Source organism: Rhinopithecus roxellana, chromosome 9 (assembly GCF_007565055.1).
Source record: "Rhinopithecus roxellana isolate Shanxi Qingling chromosome 9, ASM756505v1, whole genome shotgun sequence".
NCBI lineage: Eukaryota > Metazoa > Chordata > Mammalia > Primates > Cercopithecidae > Rhinopithecus > Rhinopithecus roxellana.
The window spans coordinates 141,097,683-141,121,037 of NC_044557.1; the positions used below are offsets into that span (position 1 = coordinate 141,097,683).

General features: G+C 35.1%; 1 protein-coding gene across 2 annotated transcripts in view; it reads left to right on the forward strand.

Annotated features, from left to right (window-relative positions):
* MICU3 (mitochondrial calcium uptake family member 3) overlaps nt 1-23,355 on the forward strand; it is a 100,904-nt gene that overhangs the window by 36,196 nt on the left and 41,353 nt on the right. For both annotated transcript variants that reach the window (XM_030938219.1, XM_030938220.1), the window contains exons 2-4: nt 6,041-6,194; nt 11,970-12,001; nt 20,225-20,303. In XM_030938219.1, the coding sequence (XP_030794079.1) occupies nt 6,041-6,194; nt 11,970-12,001; nt 20,225-20,303 (265 nt within the window). The remainder of the gene's footprint in view (nt 1-6,040; nt 6,195-11,969; nt 12,002-20,224; nt 20,304-23,355) is intronic.

Below are 23,355 nucleotides of genomic sequence, written 5' to 3' on the forward strand. Positions count from 1 at the left end.
TAGAGATGGGGTTTCACCATGTTGGCCAGGCTGGGCTCGAACTCCTGACTGCAGGTGATCCCCCCGCCTCGGCCTTGGAAAGTACCCTATTGACCTTTGACATAATATACTTACTGACAAGTTTTTACTGCGTTGGCAATTTGTGATGCCAAAAGTACCATTTACTGAAATAATGCATAGTAATGAAAGATGTTTCCATTGATTTTTAGTAGGATTTTTAAATTAGAAATTAACGTTTAAAAGATATATTGGATCTAGGTAAGCAAAAAAGGTACTTAAAAATGAAGTAGATCAGCCAATGAAACCTATTCCTAGTAATATAAGGATATACCCCTAATCACAGAACCACAGATTAATTGTGCTCCAGTGAAATGGCTATGTGTGTTTTTTAAAAGGTCCAGAACATGAATGTGATACAAGATCATTGTCATTTGTAAGCAAGAAAGACTCACAAGAGGTTTAGTAAACTGCTTTAATGTCATATTCCGCTTTTATTATTGATTTTTTTTATTGAATGTTTATAATTGTGATGTTAAAACTTCAGGGAGTGTGGTTTTTTTTTTTTTTTTTTTTTTTTTTTTTTTTTTTTTAACGTTGGAAAGATCAGAAGCAAAGCTAAATCTCTGAAAGGTCTGAGTTCCTTGTGACACTTTGATAGTCTGCTGGCAAGCTGCTTCCTCTTTCTCAGAGGTTCCAGTAGGAGTATACTCAGCAGAACTTCATGGACTGCTTCAAGTCAGTCTCCTATGCACTCTGAAGTTTAGCTTGGTCAGAACTGTATCATAGTAACAAACGATAAATTATTCATCTTATGCCATTAGATCATTCTCTAAGTAAACAATCTGTTGATAAACTACAGAGAAATAAGCATATGGATTCTTGAAGTGTTTGAAAGTAGTTAGGTGTATGTAGGCAGAACATGATTAAACCAAGCTTATTTACTTGTTTTTGTCCTAAAACAGTTTTAGTTAATGTTGGTGATCTTCCAGTTGACTAATTATTTTATAATATTTCATTTGTATGTAATAGGCACACAGCAAGTACCTGTTGAATGAGTGAATGAATTTACATTAAGTCATTTGTTGACATTAAATATTCATCTTAGAAACTATACAGGCTTAAAATAATGCAAATAATAGTTTTGTCCAATATAGTTTGAGTTTTTGTTTGAGGATTCCTATTTATGCTGCTACTCACCCAACACATTTTAAGTATTTGTTTGGGGACTAATATTTATGTTTCTATACTGATAAAAAGGTGAAGAAACAAGAGGACCAAATGATCTCTGAGGACCAATCTAACTCTAAACTCATTTTCAGAGAACAAAGGAGGCCAGGTGAATACCAATTCCTGATAAAAGGTAGAAGATAATTATCAAAACTAACAGCAGACATTGCTTTTATTGGCAATTCATTAGAAGCATTCTCTTCAAAACAGAGAAAAAGTCAAGAGTGCTTAATATTACTGATATATTCAACATCATTTTTATAGACCTACAACTCTAGCAATTAAGGCAATGAAAATGAGATTAAATGCTGAAAAGGAGAAGCTACAACTGTCACCATTTTGAAAGAATTTGTGATTACCTACTTAGCAAATCTGAGAAAAGTTAAGATTAGTGAAGGAATTTATTAAGTTGGATATGAAGCAAATATACTAAAGTTAATAGCCTTTCCACACATAAAAAATAACCAACTGAAAGAGTAATAGAATAAAAGATCCCATTCCCGATTCAAATTACACAGAAATTATGAAATGCTTAGGAGTAAATCTACCAAAAAATTTTTAAATTTATATGAAGAAAACTACACAACTTTATTGAAAGACATAGTTGAAGACTTGACTAAATAGACATCTGTGTTCCTAGGTTGGAAAAATCAATATTGTGAGACTATCAGTTCTCTCAAATTTCATGTCATCTCAAACAAAATACTAGTAGGATTTGTGCAATAGAATTTGATACATTGATTTCAAAGTTTACCTTGAATAGAAAATTACATATCTGTCGTTACATATATTTTTATAAAGATTGGCAGTAAGGTACAGTCTTGTTTTAACGTCAAAACATATTCAAAAGATATAGTCATTAAAACAGTATGGTATTTGAGTAGAAAGAGACAAATAAGTCTGTAGAAGAGAATAGAGAACTTGAAAACCAACACAAGTATTGCATTCCTGTTCTGCTCTCCGTCCCGTCTCATTCTCCCACCAGATGAGCTGAGTTCTCCTAGTTGATGATAAGTAGACTATTCTGGGATCAGACGAATTTACTGGGTTATCATGGGGAAATTGTTTACTTGTTGTTGCTTTTTTTGAGACGGAGTCTCGCACTGTCGCCTAGGCTGGAGTGCAGTGGTGTGATCTTGGTGCACTGCAGCCTCTACCTTGTGGGTTTCAAATGATTTCAAGTGATTCTCCTGCCTCAGCCTCCCAAGTAGCTGGGATTACAGGCATGCACCACCACACCGGACCAATTTTTGTATTTTTAGTAGAGACAGGGTTTCACCATGTTGGCCAGGCTGGTCTCGAGCTCCTGACCTCAAGTGATTCACCTGCCTCGGCCTCCCAAAGTGCTGGGATTACAGGCGTGAGCCACTATACCTGGCCGTTACTTACTTTTAACCAGTCCATTTTTCATCTGAGTGGTATTAATGTGTTTTATTAGACTACGTACTTTATTACACTAAATTGAGCAGAGACAATGGAGGAAGCAATGAGTTGGTGGTAGTGGCAAGCCCTTCTAAGCACCAGGCCTCTGGTTATCTCTTTTGTACATATTCTATTTTTTTTTTTTCCTTGGGGCACAAACCCATTCCAAACTCCTTCCTGACCTTCCTTTAAAGTGGTGGTAAATATAAATGTGGGCACAGACCTAATACCATTGTCAAAAGCCCCACTTAATACTATTGCTAAGACAACAGGAGTGGATTCGTAAAGTGGAGTTTTAATGAAAACCTTCAACTCTGCTTAGTGAGATTTCTTCTCATACCCTTGCTCAGGTGGTTAAAGAATGCAAACTTTTCTACAGTTCTGCATGTTTTCTCTCACTTCAGCATAGGATGGATTAGAGGTAACAATCACAGTTAGGGCATTACTATAAAACTGTAGGGAAGTAGTAATGAGTCCCTGAACAAAGGTGGTGGCAGTGGTTTTGATGTGTGAAATTAGAGGACTGCAGACTTTGTTAGTTGACTGTTAGTAGAGGTAAAGGAGGAGAAGAAATTATCAGCATTAGCTCATAGAAGGTGGATCACATTACCAGCTACAGTGGTCAGGCGGGTTTGGTAAGCTGGGGGATTGATAGACTATGATTAAGGAAAGAAAGTTTGATGAGAAAACAGGCATCTCAGGAACAGTAGTAGCACCAGGTAGAAACAGAAGCCACAGATCAAGTCTGTATTAGGTCAGAGCAAATAGAGATGTTATAGGCAGAAACTTGGGGTGCAGAATGGTAGACCGAGGCACGCTACATCCAGATCATGGTGCAGAAACAGTGGGAGCTCCAGGCTGAGTGGTCTCCGTGAAATTCACTGGTGATAAATCATGGTTGATTGATGTCACCTAGGGCCCAGGGAAATGGGCCTAGCAAGAAAAAGGCAGAAAAGTAAACTCTAGTCACAGACAAGGTTGGTTTCCCACCTTGAGAGGAAGAAGAACCCCCTGGGATATGCGTGTACAAAGGGACTAAGATGGTAGTCTGATACCCAGGGACTATTCAGGGAGATTATTGGTCGTTTTTACCAGTGACCTGTTCAGTATCTCATGTCTCACCCATGGCAGAGCCAAAACAATATTCTAATACCTGTGGATACCCGAGCAACTGTTATCAATATACTGCTGAGCCAACTTGTCTTTGGTACCAGGTTGCTTTATCTTTCTAAAGCACCATTTTCTTTGAATCATTGCTTCACTTAAGAATCTCCTAAGACCATTTGTTTACTGTCAGATTAAACTCCAGGGCTTTAGTCTGGCATTCAGAAATCATTAACTCACCATCCTTTTACTACACTTTTCCATGAATGTGAATCCTCTGCCCAGGAAGATTATGGCCATCTTTCAAATATGCTGTAGAAACCCCAAATGTTCATATCTTTTCTTGACATTCAAATTTATAATTTTTCCTGAAGCCTTCTTTTTAAGCCCAATGTATAGCGCCTGTCTTGTATTTGCTTGCATTTAACCCATTCTGTTTCTCTGTTTGTGCCTTTTGTCTCTCCAGCTAGTATTCTGTCTTTCCATATAGATTGATACTCATTCCTTAAAGACAGACACCACAAATTTCATTTCTTATGCCATTAAAAGTGGGGAGTGAAACTTTTTTCCAGTTTTTATTTGACTACAACTGTAATGTTTGAGAAGTCTTAGTCTTCAGAATGATGGAAAAGATTAATCATTTGCCTGGCTTTTCGTTTAATAAGGTGTAACTTAGAAATAAAGTAGTGTTCTTGCCAAAAGTTTCTATGGGTTTTTTTGTTATGGCTTCTCAAGGTGCTAAGTATTTAAACAGTTTTTTCTTGTATGAAATAATTTTATGAAATATGTGAAAATATAATTCGTGTGTTACCGACAATCATGTAAATTGCCATAAACTCCCTGAAGTCTGACTAAAAGGTCTTCTTTGACCTATCAGTTTCACTCCTAAGGATTAAGGGAGGCTAGGCAGGAGAATCGCTTGAACCCACGAGGTGGAGGTTGCAGTGAGCTGAGATCATGCCACTGCACTCCAACCTGGGTGACAGAGTGAGACTCTGTCTGGAAAAAAAAAAAAAAAAAGAAAAGAAAAAAAGAATTTATCCTGAGGAACTATTTATGGCTATTTCTAAATATTTTCAAGGTTGGTCATTATACCATTGTTTTGTAATATCTAAAGATTAGAAATCAACCGAATAACCTTGTAGAATTGTTTATGTTCCACTATAAACATTTGCTATGGAATATTATACAGTTAACAAACATGGTCTTCTACAGGAATAGTGACATAGGAAAATTGCCCTGAAGTTTTAGTAAGTAAAAAGGTCAGACTGCTGAACCATATATATGGTATAATCCCATTTTCTTTGCCTAAAGAAAGCAAAAACAGTTCTATCTATAAATTTTTATATTCTGTCTTCCAATTTTATGCAGTAACTACTAGAATATTTAGTGACATAGAAAAATGGCCCTGATAATTGATAAGTGAAAAAGATCAGGTTATTGAACAGCATGTATGATAAAATCCCACTTTTTTGCCAAAAAGAAAACAAAATTATACTTAACAAATTTTTAAAAATTCTGTGTTGTCAATTACATGTAAGAGCTTTGCATTTCTCTTGTAATTAGGAAAATAAATCCTTTTATTAAAAAAATAAATTTGCTGTAGTTACTTCAGAGAGAAAATAACAATGGAAAATTATCTGCAAGGAAAGGTCTTAAAGGAAAAGAGACCCCTCAGCCCATATACAAACACTTTCTAATTCTATTAATTTTCAGCAAACTGGAGTTCTAGATAAGATTCAGACCAATGATGGTCACTATACTGTAGTGACCTAGAATTAGCAATTTCACTTCTAATCTAAATATTACCACTAAATGGTTTCCTTAGTGGTAGTTATAAGTAGCCTATTGGGATTTTACTTTATTCTTTTAGAAAATTAATGGATGTTAGTGAATAGACTTGTAATTAACTACATTAGCCTGTAAGAGTGCAGAGTAGGCATTCAGCAGGTGCTGGTGTTCCTTCTACAGGTACCACTGGCTCCATAATTTAATGCTCTCTAAGACTGAAGCTTAAGAAATAAACCAAAAACATCACAAATCACTTCTTCCAAGTGCCAGTTTAAAATCCTTAAGCTCTTAATGATATTTATTATAGAATCTTTCCAATATTAATTAATTTTATTTATGTGAATAATTTATTTATATAGTGATTAACTTTTTCAGAAGATGTTATTTTCACACTTCCTCATTTACTCTGTTAATTCACTTTCAACATAATTAAAAGTATCTTCTAGAGGGTGGTATTACTTCACATGATCCAAATTTATTTGCTTTCTTAACTTAGGTTACTATTGGCAGAACAGACGTTGAAGACTTAGACCTCTGTGCCACATCTCGGGAGAGGCGGTTTCGTTTATTTGCTTCCATAGAATGTGAAGGGCAGTTATTCATGACTCCATATGATTTTATTTTGGCTGTTACAACAGATGAGCCCAAAGGTAAGTATACTTTTGAAATTATCTTAATAATTGTATTTTTTTTATCTCTAGCTTGTAAATGTATGGAGCAGTATAAGTTTTTTAGAAGAACTGAGTAATGTGGTATTTCACATGATACTGTGCTATTCAATGTTACAAACTGATATTTCTTACAAACTCTTACTCACATTTTTTCTCTTTTCAGAAACTTTCAATTGCTTTATCTTTCTCAGCTCTACACCACCTTACTTTTGCTACTCTTTATAAAAGACTCATATTCTGCCTATTCATTCTTATATCAAACCTGAACAGAGTAGTTCAGAGGACTGGCTTTGAGGTTAGCCCTGGGCAAGAATTCTACCTGTATCTCTTCTGCATTTGTCATAGCTCCTGCAGTGTAAATATATTAATAGTTTAATTGTGTCTCACCTTTTCATATATTAGAATAATGGTTCTCAAACTTTTTGGCAGTCTGTACATTCTTGCAAATCTCTTAATATCTAACTTAACAGAAGACAGCTGTATTCTCATATGTGCTTTTTTATTTGATCTATTACAATATGTTGTTTTCCATGAAGTATATGAAGAAAAGCTACCTCACAGATATAGACAGTAAAAAAAGAGTATTTTAATCGCCTTTTTAGATAATTATAGATACTGTCCTTTGTTACTATATCACAATTGACTGGTGATAGTTGAGGCTTCAGAAGTCTCTGCAGATGGTGGTAAAAGAATAATGAGAACTAAGGGTTTTTTGACTGGCTTACCTGGATGGATGGCAGTAGGGACCAGGTTTGAGGAGAAAAATCGCAATTTCAATTTTGGTCATGATCTATTTGAGATACCTTGGATATGTAAAAGGATACAGTTGGATTTTTTTTTAATAATTCATTTCAGTTCACTGAAAGATCACTCACGAAAAATCAGTATAACAAATAAATCGGTTGTTTGACCCATATCTGCTTTAAACTGTCACACAAATACTTCAACTTAGACTAGAACAATTATAGCCATTTTTTTCTCCAGAGTCAGCGATATGGCAAAAACGAACCATAAAATAAATCCTCAATAATTTGGCAAATTGGCTACTTGACATATTAACTTTTAATGAATTTTTTATTCTTTGGATTATTTCCACTGGATATCAAGGAAGAGATTCAGGTATATATTTAGGATTCGTCTTACATTATTGCTAATTCATACGATGTGTATGAATGAAATTGCCTAGGGAAGCCGTATAGGGTGAGAATATAGATAACCAAAGACCTGGCCGTGAGGAATTTCTGCTCTTTAAAAGATGAATGGACAAAAGGCTTTGAAAGGATGAGGAAAGGGGACATAAGAGTGGCCAGAGACATATGAAGAAAATCATAAGGGTATGTAGTCATAGAAGCCAAGTAAAATAGCCAGAATTGCCAAGTGAGTGCAGTGTTACTGAGAATTCAAGGCAGATAGGACAGGAAAATGTCCCCTAGATTTAATAACATGAAGGTTATTGATGGTTTTTTGAAAGGATGTTTCAGTGGAGTCATTTGGGCAAGTGCAGGAGTGAGTAGCAGATGAAGAAATGAAGACGATGAGTGTAAAGGACCCTCTTACAATATTTGGTTGCAAAAGACAAAGGAACTGAAAGGTAGCTGGAATGGAATTTGAAGTAGACACTTTTGATCATGCCAGATTTTAAATTAAAAAAAAAAAAAGATTTTAACCAGAAACTATGAGAGAAGCATTTAAAGAAATGTAAACTACATAAGCTAAAACATGAAATCAAGACAGTATATGGTATAGTAATAGTAGCCACTTTGGGAATATGTAGGACCATATAGTGATAGGAAAGGCGAAAACTTATTTAGAGTTTTTTGTTTTTTGTTTTTAGGATTTTAAGGCTATGATAAGGATTATATCCTTTTTATTTAATCCATTCTGTACAACGTAGATTCTTTATTTGTGAGTTAGTATAGATTTAATACTAATTTGCTAATAAATATAAAGAATCCATGTTGTACCAAATCGATTAAATAAAAATGTATGGAATATTTGTACGACTACTTCTGTATTAAGGTTCTTTTCTGTGTGCTGAGGGGGATACAAAGTCTGTGTACTCAGGAAACTTACAATATTGTAAGATGACATAAGATACAAAAACAACCAACTCCGGCCGGGCGCGGTGGCTCAAGCCTGTAATCCCAGCACTTTGGGAGGCCGAGACGGGCGGATCACGAGGTCAGGAGATCGAGACCATCCTGGCTAACATGGTGAAACCCCGTCTCTACTAAAAATATTAAAAAAAAAACTAGCCGGGTGAGGTGGCGGGCGCCTGTAGTCCCAGCTACTCGGGAGGCTGAGGCAGGAGAATGGCGTGAACCCGGGAGGCGGAGCTTGCAGTGAGCTGAGATCCGGCCACTGCACTCCAGCCTGGGCGACAGAGCGAGACTCCGTCTCAAAAAAAAAAAAAAAAAAAAAAAAACAACCAACTCCAAGGTAGAATATGGTTACCTGGCACGATAGGTACACAATAAATATTTCTTGAAGGAAGGAATTTCTTAGATGCTAAATCGAATTTTATATCAAATTCTATAATTTTTTCAAACATATTTGAAGCTGTTCGTTGTGATATTTAATAATGTATAATTTTTTTTTTTTTTGAGGCAGGATCTTGCCCTGTCCCCCAGGCTGGAGTGCAGTGACACAATCACAACTCACTGCAACCTCAACCTCCCAGGCTTAAATGATCCTCCCACCTCAGCCTCCCAAGTGGCTGGGACTACAGGCATATGCCACCATGCCACCAGCTAATTTTTAAAATTTTTTGTAGAGACAGGGTTTTGCTATGTTTTCCCAGGCTTGTCTTGAACTCCTGGGCTCAAGCAGTCCACCTGCCTCAGCCTCCCAAAGTGCTGAGATTACAGGCGTGAGCCACTGTGCCTGGCCACAGTTTCATATTTTGAAAAAATTTTACTTCATTATTTTCTAGAATTTTTTTCTTCACAATACATTCACTGGAAGCACACTGTTGGGTTTTGCTTTTTGGAAATAACTTTCGTGGTGATTCTTCTCATAGGTATTTTAAAACCATAACTTAAGAGTAAAAAACTGGTTTTTATTATTTAAAAAATTATACAGGATGTTTTACAACCACAACCTCAGTTAATTTCTAACCAGCACTTTTCAAACATAATTAAGAACAATCACAAAAGATCGAGATATTCATAAAGCCTGTTTTGAAAGTTGGGGTTTTAGAAAAGAAAAAGAACAGAAAAATGTTTCATGTACTGAGTATTAAATCAGAAACGTTAAAACTGTAGCATAATGAAATTTGACTTGTGTTTAAACCTTGGCACTTACTGGCTTTGAAAACTTGGTTAAGTTGTTTTATCTTCTCTTTCCTCATTTTTAAAAATAACAGCCTCATGAAGTTTTTTTTTTGAAGATCGAATGAATTAATTATGCTTAGTATAGTACCTGGCACACAGTAAACATTGAATATTGATAGGTCATCATCATCATCATTATCATCATTTGAATTCATAGCCATGATTTTTTTTTTTTTTTTTTTTTCACTGAGAGGAGTCTCGCTCTGTCAATGAGGCTGGACTGCAATGGGGTGATCTCGGCTCACTACAATCTCCGCTTCCTGAGTTCAAGCGATTCTCCTGCCTCAGCCTCCTGAGTAGCTGGGATTATGGGCAGCTGCTGTCATGCCCGGCTAATTTTTGTATTTTTGTAGTGCTGGGGTTTCACCATGTTCGCCAGGCTGGTCTCAAACTCCTGACCTCAGGTGATCCTCCTGCCTCGGCCTCCAAAGGGATGCAATTATAGGCGTGAGCCACCACGCCCAGCACATAGCTGTGACAATTTTTAAGCAAATATTTACATGGCATATCATTTTTTTCCCTGTTTAAAATCATAGCCATGATTTTTAAAAGTCTTTGATATCATTTTATGATGACATTCAACAGGGGAAAAAATGGTATGCTGTGTAAATATTTGCTTAAAAATTATAGATGAAATAAATGTTGAAATATCTGATTGATTATGATTTTGCATTGTAATCTTATTTTGCATACTTAAATAGAACCTAAATGGTGACTTTCTTTTCTAGAACTAAAATCGGTAATTATTTTCCAACATAGTATCAAGAATTATTTCAAATTAGATTTTTTAAAAAATTAAATTTTTCAGACATGCAAAAACACATTAAAAATATAATGAACATCAACCTACAGCTTAAGAAATAATATTTCCAATAGAATTGAAGTCCTTCTCCACCTAAGTTATATTTATATATGCAGTAACTTCATATGGAATAAGGAATTCAGAAAATCCTTTGAAGAACAATCTTAATGGCTCTTTAGTCTTTATTTAAAAAGCTAGTCATATTGAACATGGTGACATTTCCGACAGAATGAATATGTCTTTTGTGAATAATTTACCATGGAAATCTCATAGACCCTGCAAAACTCAAGAGTACGTCTAACTTCCTCTTTTGATAAGTGTCTTCTGAGCATTGCATAAGAGCATGTGCATGTACTTTTCTACCATTTATTTTTCTTCTTTTCTTACTGCTATATTTTAAGAGCAACAGAATAATAAATATTATTTGCATTGTTCTGTTCGTTGTTAAAAGGGAAGTGTCTTCGCAAAATAAACATAGACAGTATCATAGTTAAGGTTACATGCTAAATTCTAATTTGTAGACCTGTTATTTGAATCACTTGATTATACATTTGTATAAACTATCTTGGATAGAGGAAGGATGTTGTTGCTGCTTAAAAAAGAAATCTGTCATTAGAAACATATTTCTTCTCTTTTGATTTTAAATTGAGTTGTTGCCTAATAAAGAAAAATTACATAGCAAAAATTGCTTTTTTTGTAATTTTGAATTTGATATATTGTTAATTATATAGAAATAGCCCCATTGCCAGGTAGAAAAAGATGTTGGTTGGCATTATTGTAATGTAGCTGAAGTAATTAATATTTACCAGTTTCCTAATACACCTGTATTACAGGGCTTAGTCATATGTAAACCTGGTGCTAATTCTTAGGCAGGCATTAAATATTTACAGTATTCAAATCTGAGCAAAGGAAATAGCAATACTGACTACACATTTTTCCCAATATTATAAGTTTTACAGTGTTTGAGATCTTTAGGGGTGTGAGGAGGAATCACAAAAAGAAAGTGATCCCTGACATTTTATTCAGCTATAACACTCTTACTCTAGTGATGCTTCTTGAATAGTTGTAGGGAAGAATAATGGAACAGGACAAGTTTCCCCATCACTTTACCTAGCCTCCCTTTCCTTTCTTTTTTTCTTTCCCCAATCCGTCTTCATTCTAGAGCGACCTGACCTATGAATTATGTCATGGAGCACTAGTATAGCAAAGATCACAAGTAATAACTTAAAATTATAGTTTATCTATGTTAATATTATTTTATATTCTAGTTTGAATATTTTGTAAGTATCATTATTTGTACTTTTAAGCCCACATGATGTTTAACATGGAGAAAGTTAACTTACTTTATTAGTCCAGAAAGCCCAAATTTAAGATGATATGGCTGTGGAGAAATGTTTCCTGTATCACTGATACTTACTATAAACAGTGCATAGTATATAAAACAAGTAGATAATATGTATAAGATCATATCACAGATCTAAATTTTGAGGTTAAAAAAAAATCTTGGCCTTTTGGACATAAAAGTTTTGTTATAAGTTGTGGCTGTAGATGGTTAGCAAATATGGATATATATTCCATGAAGTATTTATTATCTAATTATCTTACATTTGTTTATTTTAGTTGCCAAAACTTGGAAGTCACTTTCCAAACAGGTGAGTTAAAGCTCTTGGTGGATATACACAAATTTTATATATGCATGCATATATATATAAAATTATATATTTCATGAAATACATTATGTATTTTTATATATTTTATGATTTTTTTGCAAATCAAATCACATCAGGGTTCCTTTTTTTTTATCCTCCAGTTTGTCAGAAAATGAAAAGGTGGACGTTTCTAAGGGTTGGTGAAAATGTAGATTACTGGTAAATCTCATGTGTTGGTATACCCACTTTGGAAAACAATTTGGCATTGTCTGCTAAAATTGAACATATGTCTACCCTATACCTAGTAAATGCATGCCTGCCTTTAAATTCTGCAATAGTGCATGCACATGTACCTTGTAAAGTTGAGCTTGAATAGACTCTATGATCTAGTAATTTCTATACTAAATACACTGGTATCTAATATACACCAGTGTATACACCTAGGGAAATTCTTGCTTATATGCCAGAGAGGTTCATAAGAATGTTTACAGATTATATGTGATGGCCCCAAAACTTTAATATATCAATGCTATACCATAAATAAATTTTGATTTATTCATATAGTATACTACACAATAGTGAAAACAAATGAATTATAACAGTGCTTTAACTAAGCAAGTCTCAGAAACATAATGGTAAACAAAATGAGCAGTTCAAAAATACAAGGTATAATTTTATTTGTATAAAGTCCAAAATTGGGAAAATGAAATCATATTATTTAGGATACATTCATACATGGAAAAACTAAGGAGTAATTAACATTAAATTCAAGAAAGTATTCGTCTTCAGGATGATAGCAGGGAATATCATCAGTAATGGGCTCAAAGAGGCTTCTGAAGTACTGATAATTTTCTATTTTTTAACTTCACTATTTCTTAACTTTAAATTGCATATATATTCCTTTTATAGGTATGATTTTATTATTTTTTTAAAAAAGAATATTAGAAATCCAGGGAACGTCCTTAACTAGTTAAAGGGAATCCTCCAAAAGCCTACAGCTCATGGTCATTTGTGAAACTTGAGAGACATTGTCTTTCAAGTTAGGTATATTAATCCCCGTTTATCAGTGGGTAATATGCTCTAAGACCCCTGATAATGAATGCTGAACATGTGGAAAGTACTGAACCCTATATATACTATGTTTTTTCAATGTCATAGACAAGAGAACTACTAAGTGCCTAATAGGTGGGTAGCGTATACAGCGTGGATATACTGGGCAGAGGGATGATTCACGTCCTGGATAGGACAGAGCTGGACAGTGTGAGATTTCATCATGCTACACAGAACAGTGCACAACTTAAAACTTGTGGATTGTTTTTGGAACTTTCCATTTAATGTTTTTGGGCTGCAGTTGACTGAGGGTCACAGAAACTGTAGAAAACTAAGCCACAAATAAGGGGGAGCTACTGTACAATGCCAATATGTCTGCTATCACAACTGTTCCGTAGCATTTTACTGGAAGTCTGGGCTAGTATAGTATACTAGGGCTGCTATGACAAAATATCACAGATTGAATGGGTTAAACACCAGACATTTGTTTTCTCACGGTTCTGAGGCCTCAAAGTCTGAGATCCAGGTGTCAGCAGGTTAGTTTCTTCTGAGGCCTCTTTCCTTGGCTTTTAGGTGGCTGTCTTCTTCCTCTGTCTACACATGGTCTTTCCTCTGGGCATGTCTGTGTCCTAATCTCTTCTTACAAGGACATCAGTCATATTGGATTAGCGCTCGTCCTGATGACCTTATATAGAAACCTAACTACCTCTTTAAAGAAAGGTCCTTTCTGCAAAACAGTCAGATTCTGAGGTACCGGGGCTTAGGACTTCAACGTATGAATGAGGGAGAGAGGCACAATTGAGACCATAATATGTAGTATGAAAAAAAGAAGAGGCTCTAAGGATTAGAATAGAGACATAGAATAGAATATGATTGGAAGAAAAATGTAAAAATATATATATTTTATATTTGTTTAAATTTAATAAAAGTTTAGCAAGATTGCTACTGTATATAAGAGCGATAAACCAAAGTTAATAAGATGCTCCACACCAGCGAGAGCAATTAGAAACTAGTATTGAATAAAATGCATTTCATAATAGAAACAAGAACTATTAGGTACTTAAAAGCAATTCATAACAGAAGATGTACAAAACATTATTAAATTATATTTTTAAAAGTACAAGTAAATGGAGAACCATATCATGTTCATACTGGTAATAAGCCATTTCGTTATGATAATGATCCTCCAAATCTATCTATAAATGCACTGTAACTCCAATTAAAATCCCAACCAAATTGATTTGAAATTAACTTTTAAAATTAATTTGGATGAGTAAGGGCCCCAAAATATTTAGAACAATTCTGAAAAGGAAAGAGGGGGAAAAAAAAAAAACCATTGAGATGAGAATAATGGGGCTTATGACATATTAAGATTAGAAATAGAGCTATAATAAAGTAGTATTACATCATTACAAAGATATTTTTTAAAACTAGATCAAGGTAATAGAATATAGAATCCAGAAACAGATCCAGGCATTTATAGTTAGATCTATAAATCACTGGTAAAAAGATTGACCTCTCAATCATAGATGTTTGAATAATAGTTTTTCCATGGAGGGGGCAAATTAGGCCTCAGATTTACTACCATATACAAAAACTAATTTCAGATGGATTAAGTTATTTGTGACAAAAATTCTATAAGAGTAAAATCAAAATGAGAGGCACAAGAGTTTTTTTTTTTAGCTAAGACTCAAAGCAAAACTTGAAATTATTAGCAATTTTTACTAAATTAAATATTTGAAAGTTTAGCATCAAAAGACAGTGTAAACAATGTTAAAAGATGTATGATGGTGGGAGGATATACATGCAGCATATTAACAGAAGAGGGTAAGTGTCTTGCAGTCATGTAGAACCACTTTTTTTATCTTTATAAAAAAGATAATCAGCTTATAAGAAAAAAATAGACAAAAGTACCTACAATGGCCGCTGAATATATGTAAAGGAGGTCAACCTTACTAGTAGCTTAGGGTATGCAAATTAAACCAATGATATGATACTATTTCACACCCACCAGGTTGTTAGCTTCCAGAAATCTGACAATACCACTAATTAGCAAGGAGAAAAAGAAGGAACCAGGTGAGAATGTAAATTGGTATATTTACTTTTTAAAAATTTTTTGAGATAGAGTCAGTCCCTGTCACCCAGGCTGGAGTGCAGTGGCACTATCTTGGCTCACTGCAACTTCTGCCTCCTGGGCTCAAGTGATCCACCCACCTCAGCCTCCTGAGTAGCTGGGACTACAGGCACACACCACCATGCCCAGCTAATTTTTGTATTTTTAGTGGAGACAGGGTTTTGCTCTGTCACCCAGGCTGGGGTATATTTACTATTGAGTGATATTTGGCAATACCTAATAATGTTGAAAATTCATATGAGAAATCTGCCTTCTAGAAATGCATACTAGAGAAATGTTTTCGTGTTTGCCACAGAAATCCTATATATCAGATCCCCCCCACCCCTGCTTCCCATGAAGCTTCATCTGTATTTACAGCCGCTCCCCATCACTCATTGCTCACATTACTGCCTGAGCTCCGCCTCCTGTTAGATCAGCGGCAGCATTAGATTCTCATAGGAGCCCAAACCCTATTGTGAACTGGCATGTGAGGGATCTAAGTTGCGTGCTCCTTATGAGAATCTAATGCCTGATGATCTGTCACTGTCTCCCATCACCCCCAGATGGCACCCTCTAGTTGCAAGAAAAGAAACTCAGGGCTCCCTCTGATTCTACATGATGATGAGATGTATAATTATTTCATCATATGTTAGATTATAAGAATAGTAGAAATAGGCCGGGCGCGGTGGCTCAAGCCTGTAATCCCAGCACTTTGGGAGGCCGAGACGGGCGGATCACGAGGTCAGGAGATCGAGACCATCCTGGCTAACACAGTGAAACCCCGTCTCTACTAAAAAATACAAAAAAGTAGCCGGGCGTGGTGGCGGGCGCCTGTAGTCCCAGCTACTCGGGAGGCTGAGGCAGGAGAATGGCGTAAACCCGGGAGGCGGAGCTTGCGGCAAGCTGAGATCCGGCCACTGCACTCCAGCCTGGGCGACAGAGCGAGACTCCGTCTGAAAAAAAAAAAAAAAAAGAATAGTAGAAATAAAGTGCACAATAAATGTAAAGCACTTGAATCATCCCCAAAACATTTCTCCTTCCCTGCTCCTGGTCTGTGGAAAAATTGTCTTCCAAGAAACCAGTCCCTGGTGCCAAAAAGGATGGGGTTTGTTCCTATATGTGTTTCCTGAACCATCAATTGTAATAACAAAAATTTGGGAACGATATAATGTCAATCATTAGGCAAGTGAATGAAAGATTTATGAAATAGAGAAACCCAGGATAAATGTAGAAATACAGAGTTCAAATGAATAAAATACATTACAGCTATGTGCATTGACATGAGTAGAACTAGAAAACGAGGTTGAGTAAAAGAACAAGTTGCAAAATAATATTAACTGACAGTCATTTAAACTGCAAAGACCTTTTCGAAGGTCCATGAAGTCAGAACTGTTTTTATTGTAATACTGAGAATATGCTTGTTTTATTCACTGTCATTCTCTCATGAGTGTGTGGTGGAGTTTTCTAGAGGCTGTTTGGTAATGATGCCATTGCTATACCAACTAATGGAATGTGTGTTTGTGTATTCTTGTGTTTTAAAAATTTGTTTTTATTTTCAAATAAATTAAATATTGATAGATATAACCCATAAAAACAGGATCTCTTTTGGGTCCCTAATATTTTTAAGAATGTGAAGAGTTGCCTTTCAGAACTGCTACTATAGACAACTTCTGTGTAGCCATTAAAATGAAAATGAAGAATATTTGACAGGAAAATATATATGCTCATGATAATATATTAAATGCAAAGGGTAAGTTATAAAACAGTATGTAGAGAATGATTTAATATTTGCAGCAAGAAATATTAACAAAATACTATATAAATACTATATACTATATAAATATGCCTAGCTAGAGAATCAGACTAAAATGATGTTAAAATGTGTCTCTGTGTGTGTGTGTGTATGTGTGTGTGTGTGTAACTTGCCACCCCTAGAGACTCAATTAAGTTTGGTCTAAAACTTAAGTTTGTCATCCCTGGATTACAATTAGTTTTTATTTTCTGTATTTACTAATTTTTCTATAATATATAGCTACTAACTGTATAATTTTTTTAAATAGTACTTATTTAAGAAAATTGTGTAACTCCTTTAAAAGGCAACTATAATTCTAGGAGACTGAATTTAATTCAGCAAATATTTATTTTCTACTTACAATATAATTCTAACACCACTCCGAGTTTAAGCATAGTGCCTAACAAGACTGCCCTCATTTCAGATGCTTGTTGCAAGTTTGGGGGCTCCAGGCCACCCACACTCTGGCCTTACTGTCTAGGAGTCTAGGAGGTTGCCACAGCTCCCCTCAGGTTTAATGATTTGCTAGAATGAATCATAGAACTCAAAAAATGCAGTACCTATGGTTATGGTTTTATTAGATAGAATACAGAATAAGACGAGCCAGATGAAGAGAGAGGGCAAGGTCTGGGAAGGTCCTGAACACAGAGCTTCTATGCCTTCTTTGAGATCATGGAGTTGGGGTGTGTCACCCTCCGAGCACAACAGCGTGTTCAACAACCAGAAAGCACCACTGAGCTTAGTGCTTAGATTTTTTGTTAGGGTTTCATTACATAGGCATGATTGATTGAATTATTGGCCATGGATTGAACTTAATCTATAGCCTCTCTTTTCTCCCCAGAGGTCAGGCTCGCTAAAGCCCCAGCTCTGTAATCACAGTTATTCTTTCTGGTAAGCAGCTCCCCTCCTGAGTGATCTCCTTAGCTCAGGTATGAACGAAGGATTTAGAGTCTCCTTTCCAGGACCCAGGGGCAAAGACCAAACTCTTTGTAATATAGCACTGCTACATATGAAACCAAGCTGGGAATTGGGAGTAGGGAGAGAGATTCCTGACATGGGTGGAAATATAAAGATTTTAAGAAATTTTAGAAGTCCTTAAAGTTAATAAGAGAAGACAAGATGAATGTGTTGATTGGATGATTTAGACCAGGAGAAACTAGATTATTGCTAAAATAAGCTACTTGGAGTCAATAAGGATCTGGGCTTTGTCATTTATTAGTTCTGTGACCTTGGGTGTTACTTATCCACTTTAAGTCTTGTTAAAATATGCATAATGAGGATTGTTTTTAGAATGAAGTTACTGTATGAGCCTATTGCCAAACACATAGAGGGCACACAATAAAAGGTAGCTATGATTTTTCACTCTTACACTGTAGCTGAGTTTAAGCTAGAACAGATGAGGTTGAAAGACATGGAAACAGTTAAAATGGAGAAAGATTAGTTAATATTTATACAGTTACAATAGATATGGTATAAATTAAGCTGCATAAAATTTATTCAGAATGTTGTTTTTAAAGTATTTAAATATTTTTTTGAGACAGGGTCTCGCTCTGTTGCCTCGGCTGGATAATGCAGTGGTGTGATCATGGCTCACTATAGCCCGACTTCCTGGGCTCAAATGATTTTTCCACCTCAGCCTTCTGAGTAAGCTGGGACTATAGATGAACGCCACCATTTCCAGCTAATTGTTGTTTGTTTGTTTATTTGTGAGATGGGGTTTTGCCATGTTGCCCAGGCTGGTCTCAAACTCCTGGGCTCAAGGCATCTACCCCCGCCTCGGCCTCCCAAAGTGCTGAGATTATAGGCCTGAGCCACTGAGCCCAGCCCAGAATATTTTATTTCATCTCTTACTCTAACAAAAATATGTGAGTTTACTGTTGTCTAAACAATAAATATCCCAGTTTCTCATTACAATTTGGAGCTGAATTATTCTGTGCCATTGCTATTCTGTAATCAGATGCACTGATTATTTGGTGGCATATTTTACCTGCAGTGCAGATATAGAAACATGAAGAAAACAAACACAAGAATCCACATATGGGCTTCAAGGTGTCCATAAATCCCCTAAAAATGCTGTTCCTGCCTTTGACATACCAAGAATTTTACTTCTGCCAGCTCAGCTTTGCAGTTAAACAAATATGATTTATAAACGTCAGAAAGCATTTTTAGGTACAGCTGCATCGAGAATGATTTGTCTGAAATGCCTTCCAGACTTGAATGTGTGTAAAAATTAGAAGATCTTGTTAAAAATGCAGGTTGTGGTTCGGTAGGTCTGGCATGGGCACTGAGATTCTGCGTTTCACACGAACTCCCAGGTGTGATGCTCAAACTATTGGGGAACCACATGCTCTGAGGAGTGGGGATCAGATCTGAAAATAGAAGTGGGTTCTGTGTTTGTCTAATGTGTTTCTAAGCAGACTAATTTTATTATTTCAAATTATTTCAAGTTATCTCACCAAATCTTTTAATCATTTTTCTTCACAATTAATCAAATTATAGTTTTCACTTAGTGTTTTTAACAGACTATACACAATAAATTCAAAATTGATTTAGCATATGAGTAATGATTCAAATGTCTAAGTTGTCCAATAGTTTCCGAGCAGCACTGATAGTTTGACTTTTTTAAAAAGAAAAAGCTAAGCAGCAGTTGAAGTCTATGTTCTTTAAGTTAAAACTAGAAACAAATTGAAACAGTGACCACAATAACGCAGTACCCTTGTCTTTCTGCTTCATCCAATGTTATCATTCTCTAAGTCACTAACCATTAAAATACTTTTCATTCCTTTGTAACATAATCCTTTGTTCATTTACTTCCTCTACACGAAGCTCTCTAAATCCGAATGTGTTACAAAGAAGAGACATTACGTGAAGCCAGGTGATGTGACCGTTTCTGATCTTGATATGGAAATTCACATTTTTCCATGGTTTTCCTAAAACGATCCCTTTATGACTGGCTCCAGAACTTACACTTACTGTTTTATCTTGATTTGGTTGTCTTATGTATAACCTCCCATTATTCATCTTATCTGAAATTTTAGGTAGCTGTAATTAAATTTAATGTAGCCTCTTCATCATTTATTTTATGTTTGAACCATGGGCAAATACTGTGTTGTGTGCTTGAATGAACCACAGGCATAACATAGGATAAATAATGCCATGTTTCAGGTCTTTTAAGTGGAGAATTTTGCATGGACATTTAAACATGTTTTTGATCTATTTTATAAGCAAGTGGTTTACCAATTCATCAGTAGTATAATAACTTCTGTCATAGGAATTAAATCAAATGCTCGCAGAAACGCCACCAGTTTGGAAAGGCTCATCGAAGCTATTTCGAAATCTTAAAGAAAGAGGTGAGTTAACCTTAGTACGTGTCCTTTTTTTAAACTGTATTATGTATACTATTTATATATGCATATTTTCCCATACCTAAAATAATTTTTAAATTACATCTATGTGTATGCATAGAGAAAAAACTAAAGAAAACAGCAAAATATTAACATTTCTGAGTATTAATGTTGTTCTCGGGTAATTCCACTCTTCATTAAGGGTTGTTTTCATGTTATTGTTTATATATTATTTGTATCTTCCAAATTTTTTTTACAACAAAATGGACTTACATAGTTTAACAAATTGTTCTTTAACCATATTGAAAAGTTTATTCTATATTTACCCAAAGAAAACATTTTACAAAAATACTAGATCTTCAAAGGTATATTTTTCTTCCTTCCATTTCGCTCTGAGAGAATTATAGATGCTCCTAAACTAATCAACAGGAAAAATTTAGTGGATGTGTCCTTTGACAGCCTAGTTTGGACATGTTTCCTTTAAAGGCCAATACTTACTGCACATGTACCTGTTTCAACTTACTCTATTATCAGTATCAATATTAGGTTAATTCATTAATTTATACATTTCCTGGCAATCAAATCATATGGCTTTTATTGTAATTTTCTTTTACAGTGTACCTTTTTACACATTTGTAGAAAAAATGTATTAGTCTTTTTAATCTTAAAAAGTAATGTTTCTTGGAAATATATTTTTTGTATCCTCAAATACAGGAATGTGCAATATATTAAAGAAATTATATAAGCAGTTATATTTTCCCTTTTCATCAGTTTTAACGAATATTGGTTTGAAAATAATGTACTTCAGCCTGAAGACAAATACTGTGAAGGAGTAGTTATAATTCGTGTATTTTATTTAAGTAGAATTAGAAAGTTTGTATTGCTTCCACATGGTTTACATAGAATCTGAAAGGAAGAGACACCGTATCTTTTATTGTAGGTGTTTCATAAGTAAGATTTTTAAATCCTCAAGAAACCTAGGCCAAAGTGTCTTAAAAAAATCTTAGAAATTTTTTTCCTGGATATTGTCTTAAAGATTGCCATTCAGATCTTAGGGTGAGATAATGGGATGAGGAAAATTCAAAGCTCAGAAGGATCAAGTAAGTATGGTGAATTTCAGCCATTTTTCTTAATATATATACCTCATGGGAAAATACAAATTGGATCAAGTATAATCTGAGAAAACTAACGCATGGAAGAAAGAACCTTTTTTTAGTTAAGGGGAAGGTTAAATCTAGAAGTCCTAGGTTTAGGCATATCCTAATCCTTCTCATGTTGTACACATGTTTGCATTTTTTTCCCCAAGGGATAGAATCTATTCTGCGCCACTATGACGGAAATACTCTGTTTCTGTGCTGTCTCTTATGGTAGCTACTAGCCACATACGACTGTTAAGCACTTGAAATGTGACTAGCATAACTGCGGAACTTAATTTTTAGTTGTATTTGATTTTAAGTATTTTAAATTTAAATAGCTACACCCTGTAGTACAATGCGTATCTGTATCATATTAATTAGATCATCAGGGTAATACATGATCCCAGAAAGTTTCAGAATCATTAGAGAAGTTAGAATAAATAAAGAAGTTAGAAGAGCCTTGCTTTTTTTAAATAGTGATTAAGTGGCAGAGAAATTTTAAGACTAAACCTTTAGAGCTATTGAAGACGTAATTTTATTTTTATCTTTGTTTTATTTTATTTATTTATTGAATCAGGGTCTCGCTTTGTCACCCAGGCGGAAGTGCAGTGGTGCAGTCATGGCTCACTGCAACCTCGACCTCCTGGGCTCAAGCGATTCTTCCCCCCTCATTTTTTGATTTTTTGTAGAGATAAAGTCTCACTTTGTTGCCCAGGCTGGTTTCGAACTCCTGGTCTCAAACAGTCCTCTTGCCTCGGCCTCCCAAAGTGCTGGGATTATAGGTGTGAGCCACCATGCCTGGCTAAAGACTAATTTTAAAATTAAAAGTTTATCTATGTAAAGTATTACCTCTAGAGAAAATGTTATACATTTAAATAATAAAAACTTGATATGCATTCATGAAAACATGTATTATAGAGACTTAATTATAATAGCCAACTGCAATGTGTCATGTATAGGAATTAAACAATGTAATCCTTTTAAGGAACTTCCCTTAAAATTTGTTTTGATTGAATTTTCAAAAGAAACCTAGTTGGCATCTTTCTTATCCTCTGTTTCTAAAGATCATACCATTACTATATGCCTAGGTTTTTTTTTTTTTTTTTTTGATCCTGGATGCCATAAGTAAATTGAAGAGTGAGTTTTATAGTATTCTGTTTTTATAATTGGAAAGCGTTAAAAATATACAGTTCATCTTCAGTAGTATTTTCTCTTTTCCTTGACTATTTTTATTAAATTATAGTGTATCATGGGTTTCACTTCATTTTTCTTCCCTGTGGTTTAAGCCACCTCAATCACCATGTGGTCCTACAGAGAAGTGTCCACCATGACAGTCATGGTCTGGACACTCGCTATGAAGTAGTCCTTTACTTGAGGGAAGTCTTGAGTTAACTATCAAATAAAAGATGCATAGCAGTTACTAAAGTTCTTTATACCAACCAGCATCTCTTGTGTATTCTACCAGGTCAACTAGAACAACAGTCAGTGAGATAGGATTATGGAGACAGCATACCCATTTCCCAACCCATTTCCTTTTTTTGCCCCTTCTTTTAAGCTTTTCTTTCATTTTTTGAGGGATCCTTATGGACTCTTAAGTATTGTATCTTTATATACATTGACCATTCCAGAATCTTTCTCCCATAACATTCATGGCAATCAACCAGAACTATCTGTCTATAGGTCACAATATTCTAGTATAAACAAAAGAAGGGAATGAATGCTTTCAGGGCTTCCTGGGTAGTGCCCTTCATGTCTCTGACAAACTGCCTGACAGTGACTCCTCTTCTCTTTGTTCTGTAACAAAGAAGTCAGCCTCAAAGAACATCATATAAAATGGAGTTTTAAAGTTCACAATCTGGTTATTTTAAGGATTTTTATACCCTTTTACCAAGCATCAGAACTATCTGATATCTAAATAAGTA